The sequence below is a fragment of the Xenia sp. Carnegie-2017 genome, unplaced genomic scaffold (assembly GCF_021976095.1).
Source record: "Xenia sp. Carnegie-2017 unplaced genomic scaffold, XeniaSp_v1 HiC_scaffold_25, whole genome shotgun sequence".
NCBI classification, from domain to species: Eukaryota; Metazoa; Cnidaria; class Anthozoa; order Malacalcyonacea; family Xeniidae; genus Xenia; species Xenia sp. Carnegie-2017.
The window spans coordinates 3,831,028-3,847,290 of NW_025813488.1; the positions used below are offsets into that span (position 1 = coordinate 3,831,028).

At 31.7% G+C, this 16,263-nt stretch overlaps 4 protein-coding genes and 2 long non-coding RNA genes across 7 annotated transcripts; 2 read left to right on the forward strand and 4 right to left on the reverse strand.

Moving 5' to 3' along the window:
* The first annotated feature begins 40 nt into the window (after positions 1-40).
* LOC124452619 lies at positions 41-7,924 on the forward strand. Its single transcript, XR_006950816.1, has 4 exons — positions 41-196; positions 4,894-4,952; positions 5,058-5,172; positions 7,734-7,924. It is a non-coding gene; the product is annotated as an uncharacterized LOC124452619 (long non-coding RNA).
* On the reverse strand, positions 455-4,074 carry LOC124452611. Its single transcript, XM_047003195.1, has 4 exons — positions 3,635-4,074; positions 2,061-2,171; positions 1,636-1,658; positions 455-984 (listed from the first exon to the last, which is right to left on the reverse strand). The coding sequence occupies exons 1-4, from the start codon at positions 4,056-4,058 to the stop codon at positions 718-720; spliced, it is 825 nt and encodes a 274-aa protein (XP_046859151.1). The 5' UTR covers positions 4,059-4,074; the 3' UTR covers positions 455-717.
* On the reverse strand, positions 4,945-5,722 carry LOC124452622. Its single transcript, XR_006950823.1, has 2 exons — positions 5,614-5,722; positions 4,945-5,512 (listed from the first exon to the last, which is right to left on the reverse strand). It is a non-coding gene; the product is annotated as an uncharacterized LOC124452622 (long non-coding RNA).
* Positions 7,839-12,731, reverse strand: LOC124452600 (dynein axonemal assembly factor 1-like). The gene is made up of 15 exons (XM_047003184.1): positions 12,608-12,731; positions 12,248-12,339; positions 11,512-11,626; positions 11,205-11,311; positions 10,764-10,857; positions 10,411-10,483; positions 10,215-10,289; positions 10,075-10,139; positions 9,587-9,672; positions 9,443-9,504; positions 9,153-9,267; positions 9,001-9,057; positions 8,805-8,881; positions 8,567-8,626; positions 7,839-8,424 (listed from the first exon to the last, which is right to left on the reverse strand). The coding sequence occupies exons 1-15, from the start codon at positions 12,697-12,699 to the stop codon at positions 7,936-7,938; spliced, it is 1,659 nt and encodes a 552-aa protein (XP_046859140.1). The 5' UTR covers positions 12,700-12,731; the 3' UTR covers positions 7,839-7,935.
* Positions 12,732-13,016: 285 nt separating this feature from the next.
* On the forward strand, positions 13,017-14,610 carry LOC124452613 (ras-related protein Rab-20-like). 2 transcript variants are annotated; one of them, XM_047003199.1, is made up of 4 exons: positions 13,017-13,305; positions 13,406-13,499; positions 13,838-13,894; positions 13,993-14,610. In XM_047003199.1, exons 1-4 carry the CDS (start codon positions 13,277-13,279, stop codon positions 14,443-14,445), a joined length of 633 nt encoding a protein of 210 aa, XP_046859155.1. In that variant the 5' UTR covers positions 13,017-13,276; the 3' UTR covers positions 14,446-14,610. The 2 variants fall into 2 exon arrangements, with proteins under 2 accessions (XP_046859155.1, XP_046859156.1); XM_047003200.1 differs by having other exon boundaries at positions 13,054-13,156.
* LOC124452609 (E3 ubiquitin-protein ligase SIAH1A-like) lies at positions 14,579-16,043 on the reverse strand. Its single transcript, XM_047003193.1, is given in 2 exon segments — positions 14,579-15,071; positions 15,074-16,043. Coding segments are annotated over 2 exon segments (843 nt in total). The 5' UTR covers positions 15,780-16,043; the 3' UTR covers positions 14,579-14,934.
* Positions 16,044-16,263: the final 220 nt, after the last annotated feature.

Genomic DNA, 16,263 nt, shown 5'->3' on the forward strand with positions numbered 1-16,263 from the left:
TAACTGATGTTAATCTGGATTGCTTATCCTAAATCACAAACTTTTTATCTTCAGTTTTTCGCATGGAACTTAGAAATTTATAGGATTAAAATGATTAAATTTTAATATACCTCATTCCCCTCTCCTAGAAGAACGCATTTTCATGGACAAATATCATCGTTATCTCAAATATAACCTTTGGAGAATTGTTTAAAATGTAAGTGTTTGTAATTTCTGTATTTAGCAGAATTTTTTTCTTATGGAAAATTTTGATGAGTGAGAGTATAATGCTAAATTTGATTTACAAAACATGCATTTCGCTTTACAATTCTAAGTAGATCAATGTTCAAGACCTACAACATCATATATTACTGAGTATAAAGCTCTAAATATCTGCATTTAAAATTAGGGACTAAAAATCCCTCTTCATTACAAAGGGAAAATGCCTTTGTAGAGAAAAAGAAGTACAAAATCATTCATCGGTCAATTGTTAACATTAACCCAATAATGTTTACAGTTTTATTAAAAAATAAATTGTGCATTGCATATGAAAGTTGACCATTAGTTATCAAGCATGTGTTGGTTAAATAAACATATTTTGATTTAAATATTTTCATATAAGATCAATTAGAGATAATCCTTAAAATGAAGTTTCTTTGACCGAACAGTTTTGGAAAAATTACATAATTACATGTTTTAAAAAGATATTTTAGGTTATTTGTTGGATACCAAAAATAGTCAAAGATTGTCTTCTTCTAATATGCATAGAATTGTTGATATATCTTGATTGTTTTCAAATCTATTGGCTAATCCTTTCAACTCACTGCTGCTCATGCTGTTGATTGTCTTAGCCATTGAATCTTCATCATTTAAACAGGTGTTGATGCTTTTGCATTGATATGTTTGCTGTTGAAGTTCTCTTTGATGAACATGAAAAGTATGACTGACTGTTAAATCTGTTTCTAAATCAAAACTTTGATAAACTCTGTGGTAGTCTTCATCAACCTTTAAAAGAAAGAAAAATATTGAATTGCTTTGTCTTACATATGCATAATTTTGGCATAAAATACTATACGTCTTGATGTTTTTCATAAACATCTGATGTAAATTCTGGCTATTTATATTTATGATCAATAAAAGTATAGAGTATTTATTGTATTCTAGGGTAACTTGAAAACTTATTTTGTTATGGTTTTACAATTGCTATCCTTCTCAGAATTACAAAGTGAAATGTGCTTTATTCCTCATGTGCGATATCAACAAAAATGAAAGATTCCTATGACCATCTAACATGTGCTTAACAACAGTGAACTTTTATATAGGAAAATAATGAAACATAGATGTAATAATTAACATCTAATTATCATAATTTAAATAGAAATTACCACGTTAATACATTACAGCATAATGTAACAACATATTGTTGAACCTTTTGCCTGCAGAATCTATTTCAAAATAAATAACTACTATTGCTTATTGTTTAGTGGCTACACCTTCAGTTTTTTATACAGTCTTTCATGTTATATTTATGAATGTTATATTTTATGAACGTCGCGGCAGTTGAACACGGTTTATATAAAATAACACAAAATATGAGGTCTTTGAATATCATGATAGATTTCTTATTCTTTTAGAAAATTGCATAAAAATATTTACCTGATGGCGAATGTTGCCTGTGTCTATTTAAAGAAAAAACACATTTTAGTCTTCATGATATGTTATAATCTCCTTAAATGTTCATTGCGCGAACGGAACCTTTCCCGAATTGCCAAAAAATTTGAAAATACTTAAAAGGAAAAACCACTATTTTATTCCTTTGTACATGTTTTTCATATGTTCTATAAATCATAATCAATAAATTCTGTTTTATTATTATTTTTTTATTTTGTCATCTACATTTTCTAATTAATATTTTGTTGAAATTGCGTGAAAAGAAATATGTCACATGAAATGACCTGTTGTGGTTGTTCCAGCCTGTTCATATAACCAGAATTATATAAAGTACTATAAAACATTTTCAAATTATATTAGTTATGTATGAAATTGCATTTGAAGATAAATTTAAAGATATTTTACCTCACCTGAGTAATTGCAAAGGTTATTGTTCTGCACAGTAATCGGTAAATTTTCTGCATACTGATATGAAAGTTCGTCCATATGTGAAAGTCTTGGACAGAAGTTTCTTGAAAAGTCTATAAGACATTTGGTTGATTATTGTTGTGCTTCATGAATACATAGTTAATATAATTTTTACATTCTCCGTTAAATATACATCGATCACTACGCATACAGTTTTGTTACATGTGTAATATAAAAATAATATACAGCCCTGTAGCTATATCTGGCAGATAACGAGAGAAAGATGTATTGCTGTGTCTATATATAAGTGATCACAACTATCTTTTAAGTCTACAAATTATTTTATTTGAGATATCGACGTTCTCAATAAAAAGTTGATGACGTAGGATTTAGTTAGGCAAGAAATGCATACAGGATGGTTTCAGTGACAAACATTTCATTGTTTATAAAGCAATGTCGGTGATTCAATTGTATACTTTAGTACTTCAGTGGTTGAATGTTGATTATTTGCAATGTTACTTTATTATAAAAACGAGGGTCATTTCAGATGGTAAAAATTTTATATGACTTAATTGTGTTTTGTGATTACTATAATTAGCTAAATGTTACTAGCTATATTACTAAAACAATTTAACCGCGCTAAATACATTTCATCAATAGCTAAATCTATCAAAGGTCTTATATCCCATCAAATAAAAATAATTCAAAAATGATCTTAGAAAGAAAGTAAATTACTAATCTCTAACGCTTGCTGAAATATTTTTTGTGCAATAAAGCATTTTTGGTACATATTTATCGTATTGCAATGTAGTTATTTTTTCACTTTCATTATAAAAAATTTCGTTTTCAATATTGTGTATGTTTAATTATTGACTGTATGGTTGAACTTAAATTTCTTTGTCTCTTAATACTTTACTGAAAAACACCGTCTGTATTGGCTAAACGAGAAAAAAATATTGTTTGTTTGATGCATGATCAATTTTTAATTTCTACACCTCTTGCTAAACTCCCATTTTTTATATTTATTCCCTTGTATATTTTATAAAATATATTTTACATTCTACAGTGTGCAGTAGGTCGATAAAGACATTAGCTAATTGCTCGCATTCTAATCACATGTTTAATTGAGATTTTCATTTCAAAAATGCAAGTTTTTTTAAGAGCAGTGATCACTTTTGCCGCACTTAGAATTGGCAATATGAAAATGCAAGTATTTTTATAGTTAAATTCATCTACAAGCAAAACATCAAACCACTTGAAATCCTAACAAGAGTTAATAACCATTTAAAATATGCATAAAAACTAGTTAATTTCTGTGGCGTTTTTTAGACGTACAAAATTGTTAGCATCTTTGCTCTTATCTGACAGCTGCAAATCAAACTTTCAGCAACTTTTACATAAAACATTGCTAAAATAAGCATCGACGACAGGGAGATGTTATAATCTTTACTTGAATTTTGAAAATTAGTACACCTATTCTGCTTTATCTATTTTTTCCCTGCCATTATTTTTAGAATGCCAATTGAAAAGTTTTAAAATTGTTTATGTCATCATAATTCGGCTAAAACATACATACCATTGATGAAGTTTAAGCTTGATCTGCAATTTTGGAATTGAAAAACTCGACAAGCATTCGGTCCTTTTGCGATTCTTTCTTCCTTTAGTTCAACAATTGTACGACAAATGTTCAGATTCATTCTAAAATTACATTTCCATGATTTTGGATTTGGGCGATCAATCCCAACGTGAAATTTCCCCGAAGTAATTGCCCACATTTTGAAAAGATTTGCATCTTTTTCCAAGGACCAAGTTCCCCTAGATTTATGTGGCCATCGAATTATTGCTTTTCGTTGATTTCTGTCCTTCCATTTTGCATCCTCCTTGCAAAGTTCTTTATCCAAAACGTAAATTAGCCAGTCTTTAAAACGAGGTTTGCGTTCTGGTTTTGATAAAGACATTTTATAAGTGATGTAAGATTTTAATGAGTTCCACGAAGTCATTCACATGTTGCTTGCACAGTCTCCGGCAATAGAAATGATCAATATGTGTTTCATCAATATTATATGTATGGTATTTTAACGTCATTGCTTCCTGGGGTCAATGTCAGAACTTTAAGGAAACAAATCAAAAGAAAAATACGTAGATACCGCACTGTGAAGAATATCATTTATTGATTCCTTTGTTGTTTAGAAAGAAATTTGTTTTTTGTTGTTGCTTAATCTTTTATCATTTCTGAAATATTTTTAAATAACATTCTTAGTTAAGCTTGCATTGCTTTTTTATACAACTAAAAAATGTGACAAAGAACGATTTTTCCACTTGACAAATAGTAACGGTTTCTGCTAAAGTCGTTATTTTAGAAAACGATTTCATAGCACTCAAACTTTTCTTAAACTGTTATTTTGCAATGAATAAACACAATTTGACGAAGCTAAACCATTTTGACTCTGAAGATGACTACCGCTAAGGTTGTCGAAACGTCAGTCAACAACAACAAGAACAGTCCTTCTCAGGACTTTATTAACCTGGACGATCTACATCTACAAACATGTAACGATTCAAACCATGCTATCTTCGTCTATTTTAGCTTTTCGTCCAACTTTATCACTACTTTGCCATTACTATTTTTCATTACTTATATCTACTGCATGTCATTTAAAAACCATGACCAGCCGACAATTTAAAGAAATATAATGATTCTGTCTGAGGATGACTTTGAAATAAAGTCGAAAATTTACATTTCACTTCTCGTCTTGATTTTATTCATATTTTGCAATCTCAAGATGTCTTGCTTCTGCGGAATTTGTTTTATATTATATCTACTGTCATTTTTAGCGATTCTACTATACAACATCGATGTAGAAAATGAAAAAACCACACAGCAGGTTATCAAGGTAAAAATTGTATTTCAACGATTACTATGACTATTTTTCATGATATATTTCTAGATATAATCTTCAATATTAAAATCGTTCGTGTCTATTTCTAAAATGTTGTAGTTTTGTTTCGCTGTTTGTTCGTTCCTCATTTCTCTGACGATTGTGCTGGTACCATCATCACGATCTAATTCAAATTGCGTGGTCCTTGCACTAGTTTCCAGGACTTCTGAGTGAGGTAATGTAGCATTGTAAAACATGTTGTCAGGAAGAAACGTAAAATCATCATTATAGTCTCTATTGCATTTCTGAAATGCAGACTGGTTGTCAGGAACTACAATGTTAGGGATGCTGTCTGGATAGAAAAGGTTTTGAAATATTGTTTCAGGTGGTGACGGCCAAATTAACGGATAGGTATTTTCCGCCATACTGTCACAAAAGTTATAAAGATTTGTTTCTTCTGTATTTCTTGTAACGTTCATACCAAAGCAGTCACAAGGCTGTTGCTCGTTTTGGGGATTTTTGACGTTATGATCCAGTGATTCACTCTCGTAATAATTTTCGTTTTCGTAATGGCACTGTATATACAACAAACAAAATAAACATTTATAAAACGTACTAAGACAACTTGCGTTCGTGTAGGTAAACCAACAGTGGATTATATTCAATTTTCTCATACCGTAAAACCAAATGTCTTTCTTTCGTTCACTTTGAAAATGCGAACTGGAAAGAGAAAGTCTTCTCTCTTGTACTTCTTTGTCAATTCAATGAAGTCTCTTGAACGCAGATTCATTCGAAAGTTAGTTTTTAAACTTTTGTAGTTGGCAGGAGTAAGGTGGCTTCCTTTTGCACGACTCTTGTCCTTTTTCCACAACTATTTATTTGGAGATATTAAGGAATAAGCAAAGAACTAAACAAGATGAAAGGACTTCATTGATATTTCGTTAATTTTTCTATAATGTATTGTTTTCATCAGGAGTGATCTGATGTTAAAACTTGAGATCTTAAATTCTCTAGTTCAGTTCTCATAAATGCAAAAATACATGGCGTCTTTTTCATTTGCAAGTAATCATTTCTTACCAAAAACAACTGAGCGCAGTCTTCAGTCCAGGCGGACGACTTTCGATGCACCCAGCGAATTACGAAGATTCTTGCCTTTTCATCAAGCCAGTAGGCGTTGTTGGGGGAACGTTGGTTATTTAAAACGTCTACCAACCAATTGACGAAACATGGCTCGTAGTTTTGTCTTGAAAGTTTTCGAAATGAAGGCATTCTGTTTTAGGGGAGCGAAGTCTGCTGCATCTTGTTGAAAAAATTTAACAATCATACAACGTTATCTGTCATCGCCGGTTTCAATTTGAACGATGCTAAAGACATTTCTTAGTTTTATTACATCGGACGTTGTTTTATGATTGTAATTAAAATAACCAATTAACGTATCGCCCACTCAATGCTAAAACTAGCTGAAACAATCTTGACGGTGATATGAAATGAATTATACATGACCAAGGTACCTTACATCCCATATGAAGTTAAAAAATGAAAATGAAATTTGGTAGGAAAAACAAAGAAACGATATCATAATGAACGCAAATTTGCCAACAACTTTATGTGGGCCTGTTTATAAAAACAATGCACAGTTTTATGTCTTGAAAATCATCTTGAAATAGAAGAACCTACATGAACTTATTTAATTACTTCTTTCCAACACGTAACCACAGGAGAGTTTAATAACGATTATATATAATATTATAACAATATTGTCTTCTATCTTTGGCAAGCATGATGAAAACATACGCGCTGCTTTTAAAATCGCGATAGAAAATTGCAAGTCTTTTACTAACAAAACATGGTTGAGCCGAAATAGACATTTTGTGTGACATATGTTAAACATTTGTTACATACTGGGTTTTGTGTAAGTTAAGTTTATCTATACTTTGCATACCTCTAAGTTAGAAATATATGTTCCATTTAATCGCCTAGTCTTGAAGTGTAGAGAGACCTACTGTGCTAAACAATAAAACCGCAATGTGTACGTATTTCAATTAATTGGACTTTTGTTCTGTAACTTTAGTGATTTTAATCTTGAATAGTATGCTAGTAGCAGGAGGTGCGTGGCGATTACGTTAACGCCCTGTTTTATTTTTGTTTTTAACGTTATGGTTGCTTTGTAGTTGCTCCATTGACTAGTAAATGATTGTGAAGGCATTACATCTTTGACCAACTCTGTAATACATTTTATATATTATATATTTGATTTACAAAATTGTGCAATTGTGAAGTGGTTATGTAAATTATAATTTTTTGCAATCTTGTAATTTTGCAATCTTGAAGTCTGAAACAGTGCCATTTGTATATTAATGAGTTTGCGAAAGACAAAGATTTTTTTATCATCATCAATAGTTCAACGGAAACTCGACACACAAATAATAAAAATAGTTGCTTTTTCAAAACGAAATTGGAATAAATTTTCTCTAAAGATTCATATAACTACATTGAAATTGAAATTGAAACATTCTGAAATTATTTCAACGGAAACCGACGTTTTCATAGTAGACAACCATTTGAAATACGCTTCTAGAAGTTATATACAGACTATTCTACATAAGATATTGCAATGGTAGTTCTGAAACCACGGGTTTAGTCTAAAACAGACTTCCGGGAAGCCGTCTTTGTTTAGTGTTTTTGCACAAGTTAAACATAGTACATTATTGAGTACATAGCTACAGTTGGGAAATAAGAAACCGGAAACGTTTATTAAATATGATAAATCTACTGCATTGTCCTTTGTTATTTTAGGATAAAATCCAACTCAAAGAACTTTGCTAAGCAGCTCTGCCTCACACAGAATATTGATTTCATAGTTTTGTTTGACATTTTTAACTACAGACTTTAACATAGAAATTTATTTTGCCAAATTTTATTTATCTTTAACATATAACAACGTTCAATGGCTAAACAAAACACAAAATATCATGAATAAACTTCAATATAAACGTTATTAATTTTCTTTATCTTTAAAGTCAATAACATCTTCTGTGTTTACTTCTTCAATTTCTTCCTTGACATTCGAACACTCTGGTGTTGTTACGGCCGAAGTCACTTGCTTTCTTACAAGGTCAATAACATCCAACGAAACGCTGGAATGGTCATCTTGAGCGTTAGATGCGCCTTCGTTAGAATCATCACTACATGAATTCTTGTTCTTTGTAGGTTTTTGTTTCACAATATTTTGTTCGTTACCATTGCTTATCCCACAGATATCGTTTCTTTTCAATCCCTGAAGCTCAGCTTCTTCTTCATGTGTTTTCGGCGATTCTCGCTGCTCCTTTGTTTCCGTAATATTTGGAAGTTCTTCAATAAGTACTCTTTTTTTTGGTGTCATTGCTTGCGACAGCAGTAAAGATTTCATTGCATGTGATATTCCTACAGGAGCGTCTTGGGTTTCATTGATGTTTTTATTTTTGTCGTCTTCAGTCAAAGATCTTGTCTATGGAAAAGATAAATTATGGATGCATAGTTTTGGATGAATGAGAGATTACTGAGATTACGTTTAAGGTTATGCTCTGTCCTTTTTTAAAAAATCATGCAGAAACACAAAATTATCTTTTGATTGTGTTCTATAACAGCACCTGACATTCTCGAAGAATAAACACATCGCTCATATTATCTTCCAACTCAGGTATCCCATCCTAAAGAATTATTTAAAAAAAGCTCAATCAACAGCTTGCAAAACTTATTACAACGTATATGCTCTTGTGAATGAATGTAAAATATTTCACGTCTTGCAAGATGAGTTAGATTTGATCATACATATTTAGGAATGCAAGCATATGAAAGTAAAATTACAAAGTGAAAGTTGGCATTTACACTGCTTATTTCGTGTCTGGTCTCAACCCAATTATCATTAATTTTCTCTGGTATTTCTATTGTTTCGATATCTTCGTCTATAAAAAAATGAGATCTTTGTTACAAAATAATGACTTCGAGACGACTATTGTAAATGAAAATAATAAGAAATATACTGATATAATGGCTTTATTCAACCATTCTGTTGAAGACTTGCCGGATAATGTCGTTGTAAGGATTTGTTGCTGTTTTGATAATTTGACTGTATGTTGTTCTAAAAAAAGATTCACACGTCATTAATGATCCCATGTTGATCCTCATTCGACTTTTCTCACTACACATCTTGAAGCTTAAATGTTTCTCACAAACCTTCATCAATTTCGTTATTTTTATTTGTGTTTCGTTCAAACATTGAAGTTTGTTCATCATACTGATCTTCCTTTTTTCTCTCACATAGTTTATTGTCACTCATCTCATTTTCCCCCTAAAATAAATTGTTTTGTGAAAACTCTCAGCCAAAAATAAAATCAAACCGTCTTAATTCATTTGTCGTTTTTACTGGTTATAAAAAAACCACTTGTTTGTCATAGAGGGTATTAAAGGTTTGTGTTTGAATTCTGTTGAAACAGAAATAGTCGATCAACTGAAAGTATTCATGCCTTTTGATCATCTCTTGATTTTTCTTTTTTTTCTCGATTTTGTTCGCGAAGCTTTGACAATGCTGCAATAAACAAAAATAGTCGAACTTTAGATATATTTATTACCAAAGGCTTTTAGTGATCAAAGTAATTTACACATAATACCGTTCACACTGTCCGTGAGTTTCTTTCTTTCTCTACTTATCCATAACTGTCTTTCCTCTTTTTCTGCCTCTATCCCACCTTTGTCCCTTAAAATATGGGGATGAACTGGTAAGGAAGACGTAATACAAAGTAAAGGTCTAGAAATTAGGATGGTTTGGTAGTGTAACTATCGAAAGTTGTGTAGAAAGTTGAAGGTTTACCCTGAAAAACTCGCACTACTGATTTGACATTTGTTTAGCTAAAAAATTGGGGGATTAAAATGTTTTTTTGAGGGGTAAACAATTTATTTAAGGGGGTAAAATTTGATGTTTTGGGGGCATCCTTCCCCTGTAAATCTGTCCATGCTGTCCCTGTATAATAACAGTTGACATCTGCTGCTGAATTATAGAAACATATATATCTTACATACAGTTATCTGTCAAATTACGTTTGAAGAATTACTTTGTTTTTCTTACCACACTTCCACTCTGAACAAAGCTATTTCTTACCATGCTTCTACACAAGCTCTTTCTTTGGGAAACACAGGTCGATCATCCAAGTATTTTAGGTTTTTCTTAATCATAAGAAAGTGTTAATTATCTGTAAGTTAGTGAACTTTTAAATCAAATTATGTTGTTTTTGTTCTTACTAATTTCAAAATCATTTGCTTTCTGTAGTGAGAGATTTTCTTTATAACAGGATTTCCCATCAAGTTGATGACACTCTGTTATAATGAATATGGAAGGTATCAAAGGCAGCCAGCAGTTGATACTTTGTATTGTGTTCAAAATGCTAAAAATTATAATGATTTTGTCTATAAAAGCTGTCTATTTTATGCAACATACCAATTTTTCCATTGAAGAAAACACGTTAATTATGTCTGGATCTTCAAGATGATTGTGCGACAAATCTAACACACTGCATAGAATATAAAAAATCATTTATTTGGGTATCAAAATAATGTCAAAGATATAAAATGACTAGGACGAAGTCTCATAGTTTCACATTTTCGCTGAACAGAACATGCCTCCATCACAACCTCCACTTTTGCTATGAACAAACAATTTATTGGGTAAAGTTCAGCCTCCTACATGAATATAGAGTATGTTCTCGTGTAATTCTGCGCCCTACCCATCCTCCCAGTTTTCAATAACTCCACTGTCCTGTTCTAATTATAATGATATTATACTTATATGACCTGAGATATTTACAGCTTCGAAGTTCTTCAATGTCTTCAACAGTTTTTAGTCGATTGTGAGCAACTTGTAACGTGTTTAACTTGGGTAAACATGCTAAATATAAAGTAATGCATAAAATGTTACTCCGCAATTTAAATAACACGATTCTCATCTTTTCTTTTTCAAATTAATTCCAAGTGTTTTGACTATAAATCATTCGTCTGTTTCAACCTTTTTTTGTTTTCCCCCGTTTTCTCAACCTTCAATCTCCTTTATTGTATTTGGCATTTCGAAAAAGGATTATTCAAATTAACTCCAGTTTCTGCTTGCAGCATGAGTAATTTCTCAACTTACGTCGTAGTCGTTAACCAATGTATTGTAATTTTTACGAAGATCTACTGTTTTATGATTCTCACTGATTCTGCCTATAGAAGTGTTGAAGTGTGACATTTTTTCATTACCAATATTTTCAATTCGCTTTATCGAATTATTGCTGACATTCAATGTGTCCAAAAATTGAAGATGTTCAAGATTTTCCAACTTCTCGATCAAATTTTGATGAAGGTATCTAAAGTTTAACGTAGAAAAAACAAAAAAGAACCTTTCAATCGCTTTGTCATAAAAAACACTCTATAATAAAGGCAGTTTATATTTCCACTCTATCATTTTCCGGCATTTTTCACAATGTCCTTAGATTTGATAAAGAGTTTGTTTGCTTTCTTAATGAAACATTTCTGTCGACGTTAATTGTGAAAATCATCAACTTACAAACAACGTAATTCTGTCTGGTTTATCAATCCTTCAATTGTTTTGATGCCATTGCTTTCTAACCATAGACATTTTAAACCTGTGTAATCGTCAAGGTTTTCAATCTTACCAAAGCCTGGAAACAACATAAAAGTGCTATACAATTGTCACTATCTACACTGACACACGTTATCTTAGTTTATATTTTAGGTAGTGTAAAGACTGTTCTCTTTCTCTGTTCTTCATTCATCACTACTTACACTGACACACGTTATCTTAGTTTATATTTTAGGTAGTGTAAAGACTGTTCTCTTTCTCTGTTCTTCATTTATCACTACTTACACTGACACACGTTATCTTAGTTTATATTTTAGGTAGTGTAAAGACTGTTCTTGTTCTCTGATGTTCATTCATCACTACCTACACTGACACACGTTATCTTAGTTTATATTTTAGATAGTGTAAAGACTGTTCTTGTTCTCTGTTGTTCATTCATCACTACCTACACTGACACACGTTATCTTAATTCATATTTTAGGTAGTGCAAAAACTGTTCTCGTTTTCTGTTGTTCATTCATCATTACCTACATTGACACATGTTATCTTAGTTTATATTTTAGGTAGTGTAAAGACTGTTCTCGTTTTCTGTTGTTCATTCATCACTACCTACACTGACACACGTTACCTTAATTTATACGTATTTTAGGTAATGCTATACTTGTTCTTTAAATGAATTTTCCTAAGCATATAAACAAACCTTTATAATGCAAGTAAAGAACATCATTTAGGTAAGGCGTTCGGTACAATTTATGTTGTTTGCATATATCCAAAAGAACCTTTTTTGTCATCCTAAAATATTTTAATATGTAGTGAATAAAAAACTAAACGACAAAAATATGACGAATATCGTTATTTAAAAATCATCATTAAATAAATAAAATTTTATCATCAATAACATCATGATTATTATATAAAGCAATCTGGAAGCAATCGCGACGTTGTAAAGTACGAAAAAGATAATTTTGCACGGACAATAGTCAGTCACATTACAAACGACAAAAGTCATTGTGAAAATACGTAACTCTATTCTATCAAAAATTAGCAATTGTAGATATACCTCGGCCATTTGTCTTCTTTGTTGTCTTTCCCATGATTTTTAGCCGATTTTGTTACAGCTTTTACCGTTGAATCCTCTGAAAGAGAAGGCATTTTCTCATAGATTTCTTGTCTTCTCTTTATATGGCGTCTGTTGCTATAGCAACTGATTGGTGCTTCCATTTCTTGTATTGATAATTGAATATTTTAGATAATCAAAGTATCAAACCATACTATACTGAAGATCAAGACGTCAATGACTGTTCTTTTATAAAAATATAACGCCAAAGGCTTTTCCTATTAGTTATCAGTCTGAAATTTATAATATAGATTAAATATCCACAGTAAAATCTCATTTAAAAAAAGAAGTTTCCCACCCCCTTCCTGAACCACTACTCCAGCTCCCTCAGATGATCAGCCGATAATAGTCATTGTTTTGTCTCGATATAATTAATTTTATATTTATATTTCACTTTTTCCAACTTCCATTGTTAGGTTTTTCACTTACAAAGAAAGAACTAATAAAGTGTATTTAAAGTCATTATGAAAACTTTTGATTCCTTATTATAAGGTAATTTAGCAACAAATTTTACAACATGTAGTAAAGAATTCATTCATTATCAATCTCGGTGAAAGTTCCTGTTGAAGAGTCTTTGCGCGTGCTGTATTTTGATCACATTTATCCATTAACATGGCCGAAGGCTCAATAAAGCGAAAAGCGTGAGTTATATAACCGACGGGGTGGATTTATTTTTATAAAAATGTTTATATAAAGTGCTGTCTTATGGGACTTCTAACGCTTTATTTGTATTATTTTTAGTGATCTTAAAGTTGTTATTCTTGGTGATTCCTCAGTCGGTAAAACCACTCTAATTCATAGATACATGGATGGTGTTTTTACCAGCAAAGCCACGGTATTAAACATTTATTTTTTGCTAAATACGAAAAGATCATTATTTTGATTATTGGTTTTATGTAGCTAAGTTCTTGTGTTATGATGGCATAAAATTTGCAACATAGATTTTATAGTTGTCTAATTTTCAAAAGTATTCGGAAAATATGAAGAATCCTGGATGTTCGTTTTGCCTGCATACTTAAAGTAATTTGTGCTTGCTTGAAATACAAATTTCATAAGTTCTGTATGGTATCAAAAAATTATTTAACCATGAGCTTCTGAACAAGATATGCAAATGAGTTGCACAACATGTAAAATATAGTTTTGTACATGCATTATTTAAATTATTATTTGTAGACAATTGGGGCATCGTTTTTACTGAAAAACTGGGGACCATATAATGTTGCTATATGGGTAAGAGATTAATTCAGTGCGTAGTATATTAAATAAATTTTGGATGTACATTGTACCTGTATATATACGAATAAATGAAAGTAGACTGTTCATTTTAGGACACAGCTGGAGAAGAGAAATATGCTCGTCTGTCTTCATTTTATTGTCGTGGTGCATCCGCTGCCATTTTAGCTTATGATATTACAAGATATGACTCTTATAACATTTTGAAACAACGGCATATCCCATTATTAGAAGCTGCAGAAGAGAAATGTCTTTGTGTTGTAGTTGGTACAAAATTGGACATTGTCAAGAATAGCAGTCGACAAATTTCATCAGAAATGGGAAAGAATTTAGCTAAGGCACAAAATGAGGAAAGGTTGAATGAAATGAAAACTTTACCATTTTTTGAAACTAGTTCAAAAACAGGCAAGAATGTTGAAGATGTTTTTGAATTTATTTTAAATACGTGTTTGCCTTTAGATGAAAAAGTAAAGAAAAAATTACCTTTAAATAAGGATAATATAGTAGATTTAAATGAACCATCTCATGGAAGGCAAAAATGTTGTTAAAATCTTTGTTTCTTTTTCAACACAAGTTCCATTTTTAACACCAACAATTCAGCATTGTATTCTTATAGTAAATTTCCTTACCATAGCCACAGCACTAGACATTTATTATAGGTACTAAATACAGTAGTTGAAATTAATACTTCAATAAAATTTTATTTTTTTTCATTTTTACTCACAATTACAACTCATTTGAAACGTTAAGTCTCTTCAGTCAATTTAAATGGAAACTTTTGAGGAGTTGCTTTTGCACAGATTGTACATTCCAATTTTGGATGTGAACCCAAGCATTTCATTGCAGTTGTTGTACATTACATATTGAGGCACATTCTGACTCTTTAAGAGCATTGGTGTAAATAGTTACATATCAAAGTACTTTTCAACATGTCGTACATGTATTACAATAGCCATCTGATAATCTAACATTACCCTATGATGTCTTGATCACAAATTTGCCGAGTTCAAATACTTTTGACAGTTAAATTGATTAACCTAGCACATTGAGATGGTAACATTTATTCCCAAATTGCCATTTTCAGCAAAAAGCTGTGCCATACTTGTATCAAATATCAAGCAATCACTATTGGCTATTGCTGATGATATACCCTCATGAATGCTACGAGGTGTTGCTCCCAAGCCAAACGACGACGGTTACCATTGAGCTCCAATCGATAAACAAAGTTTTCTGATTGTTTTCTGGTACCAATAAGTTGTACTATAGCAAAAAATTGTTGATGTCCTTCATACTTCTCCTGTTTCTCTAGAACAAGCATGAAGTGATGTCCAAAACAAGATTGCATCATAACCCAATCTACAGCACCAGGTAAGTTTATATCAGTGGCTAGAAATACAATATCTTCACCTTGAAGGGTTGTAATTGACTTGTGTGTATGCATCAAATGTGGCATAACAGCATCCAAAGCTCCTTGCCATTTACATGATGCACCTGGACAGGGACAAGTGTATGGTCGAAACTCACATGATTCCTCATGCTCTGCTTTTTCTGAGAAAGGTAAGGTGGCACTACATCCAGCAGAATTGTATCGACATGGAAACATTATGGTACTAGCTACCTTCTCCATAGCCAAATTGCGAATGCTGCCAAGTGGACCACGACATGTTGGGCAACATTGTAGTTTGGGTCGGCAGTTGGAACATACAAGATGGCCACTAGAGCATTGTAGAATTGGTGGTAAAACGTAATCAAAACAAACAGGACATTCAAAAATACTAGTTAGGTCCACGTTTCCACTTGCCACAGCTTGAGAAGCGGTCGAGTTTTGTCGAATCATTTTTCTGCTAACTGAGGCGGCAGGTGAGGGTCGATTCATAGACATATTAATTGAATAGTCCTTCCTCCAACGTAAACACAGCACCGTAGTTATCTCTTCACACAACTACTCAAGTTTTATGACTTAAAAATACAGAAGTTATACTTTTTCTCCTTTTCCATTTTTTTTATTTGGCTTAATGCTGCTATAAGTCACCATTAAATAAGTTTAAAGTGTTAAATTCTAACAGGAATTTTGACAAAATGGCTATGCAAATTCCTCGAATGCAAATTGCAAAACCGTGAAAAAAGAAAGATAGGGAGCTTGGGGAGAGTAAAACTCACTGTGATTGGCATTGAAGTAAATATATTTATTTCAATGGTGATTGGTCAATTCATTGACTTATCTTGACCGCCATTTGCTCAAAAATACTTTTTATCAGCATTTTCTTGCAAATATTTTGCTATTTAGATTTTTTGGCTGCAGCTGCTATGGAATGTCGTGCATTCCTTTAGAGAAATTCTTAATAAATTTGATATAGGTCTAACGA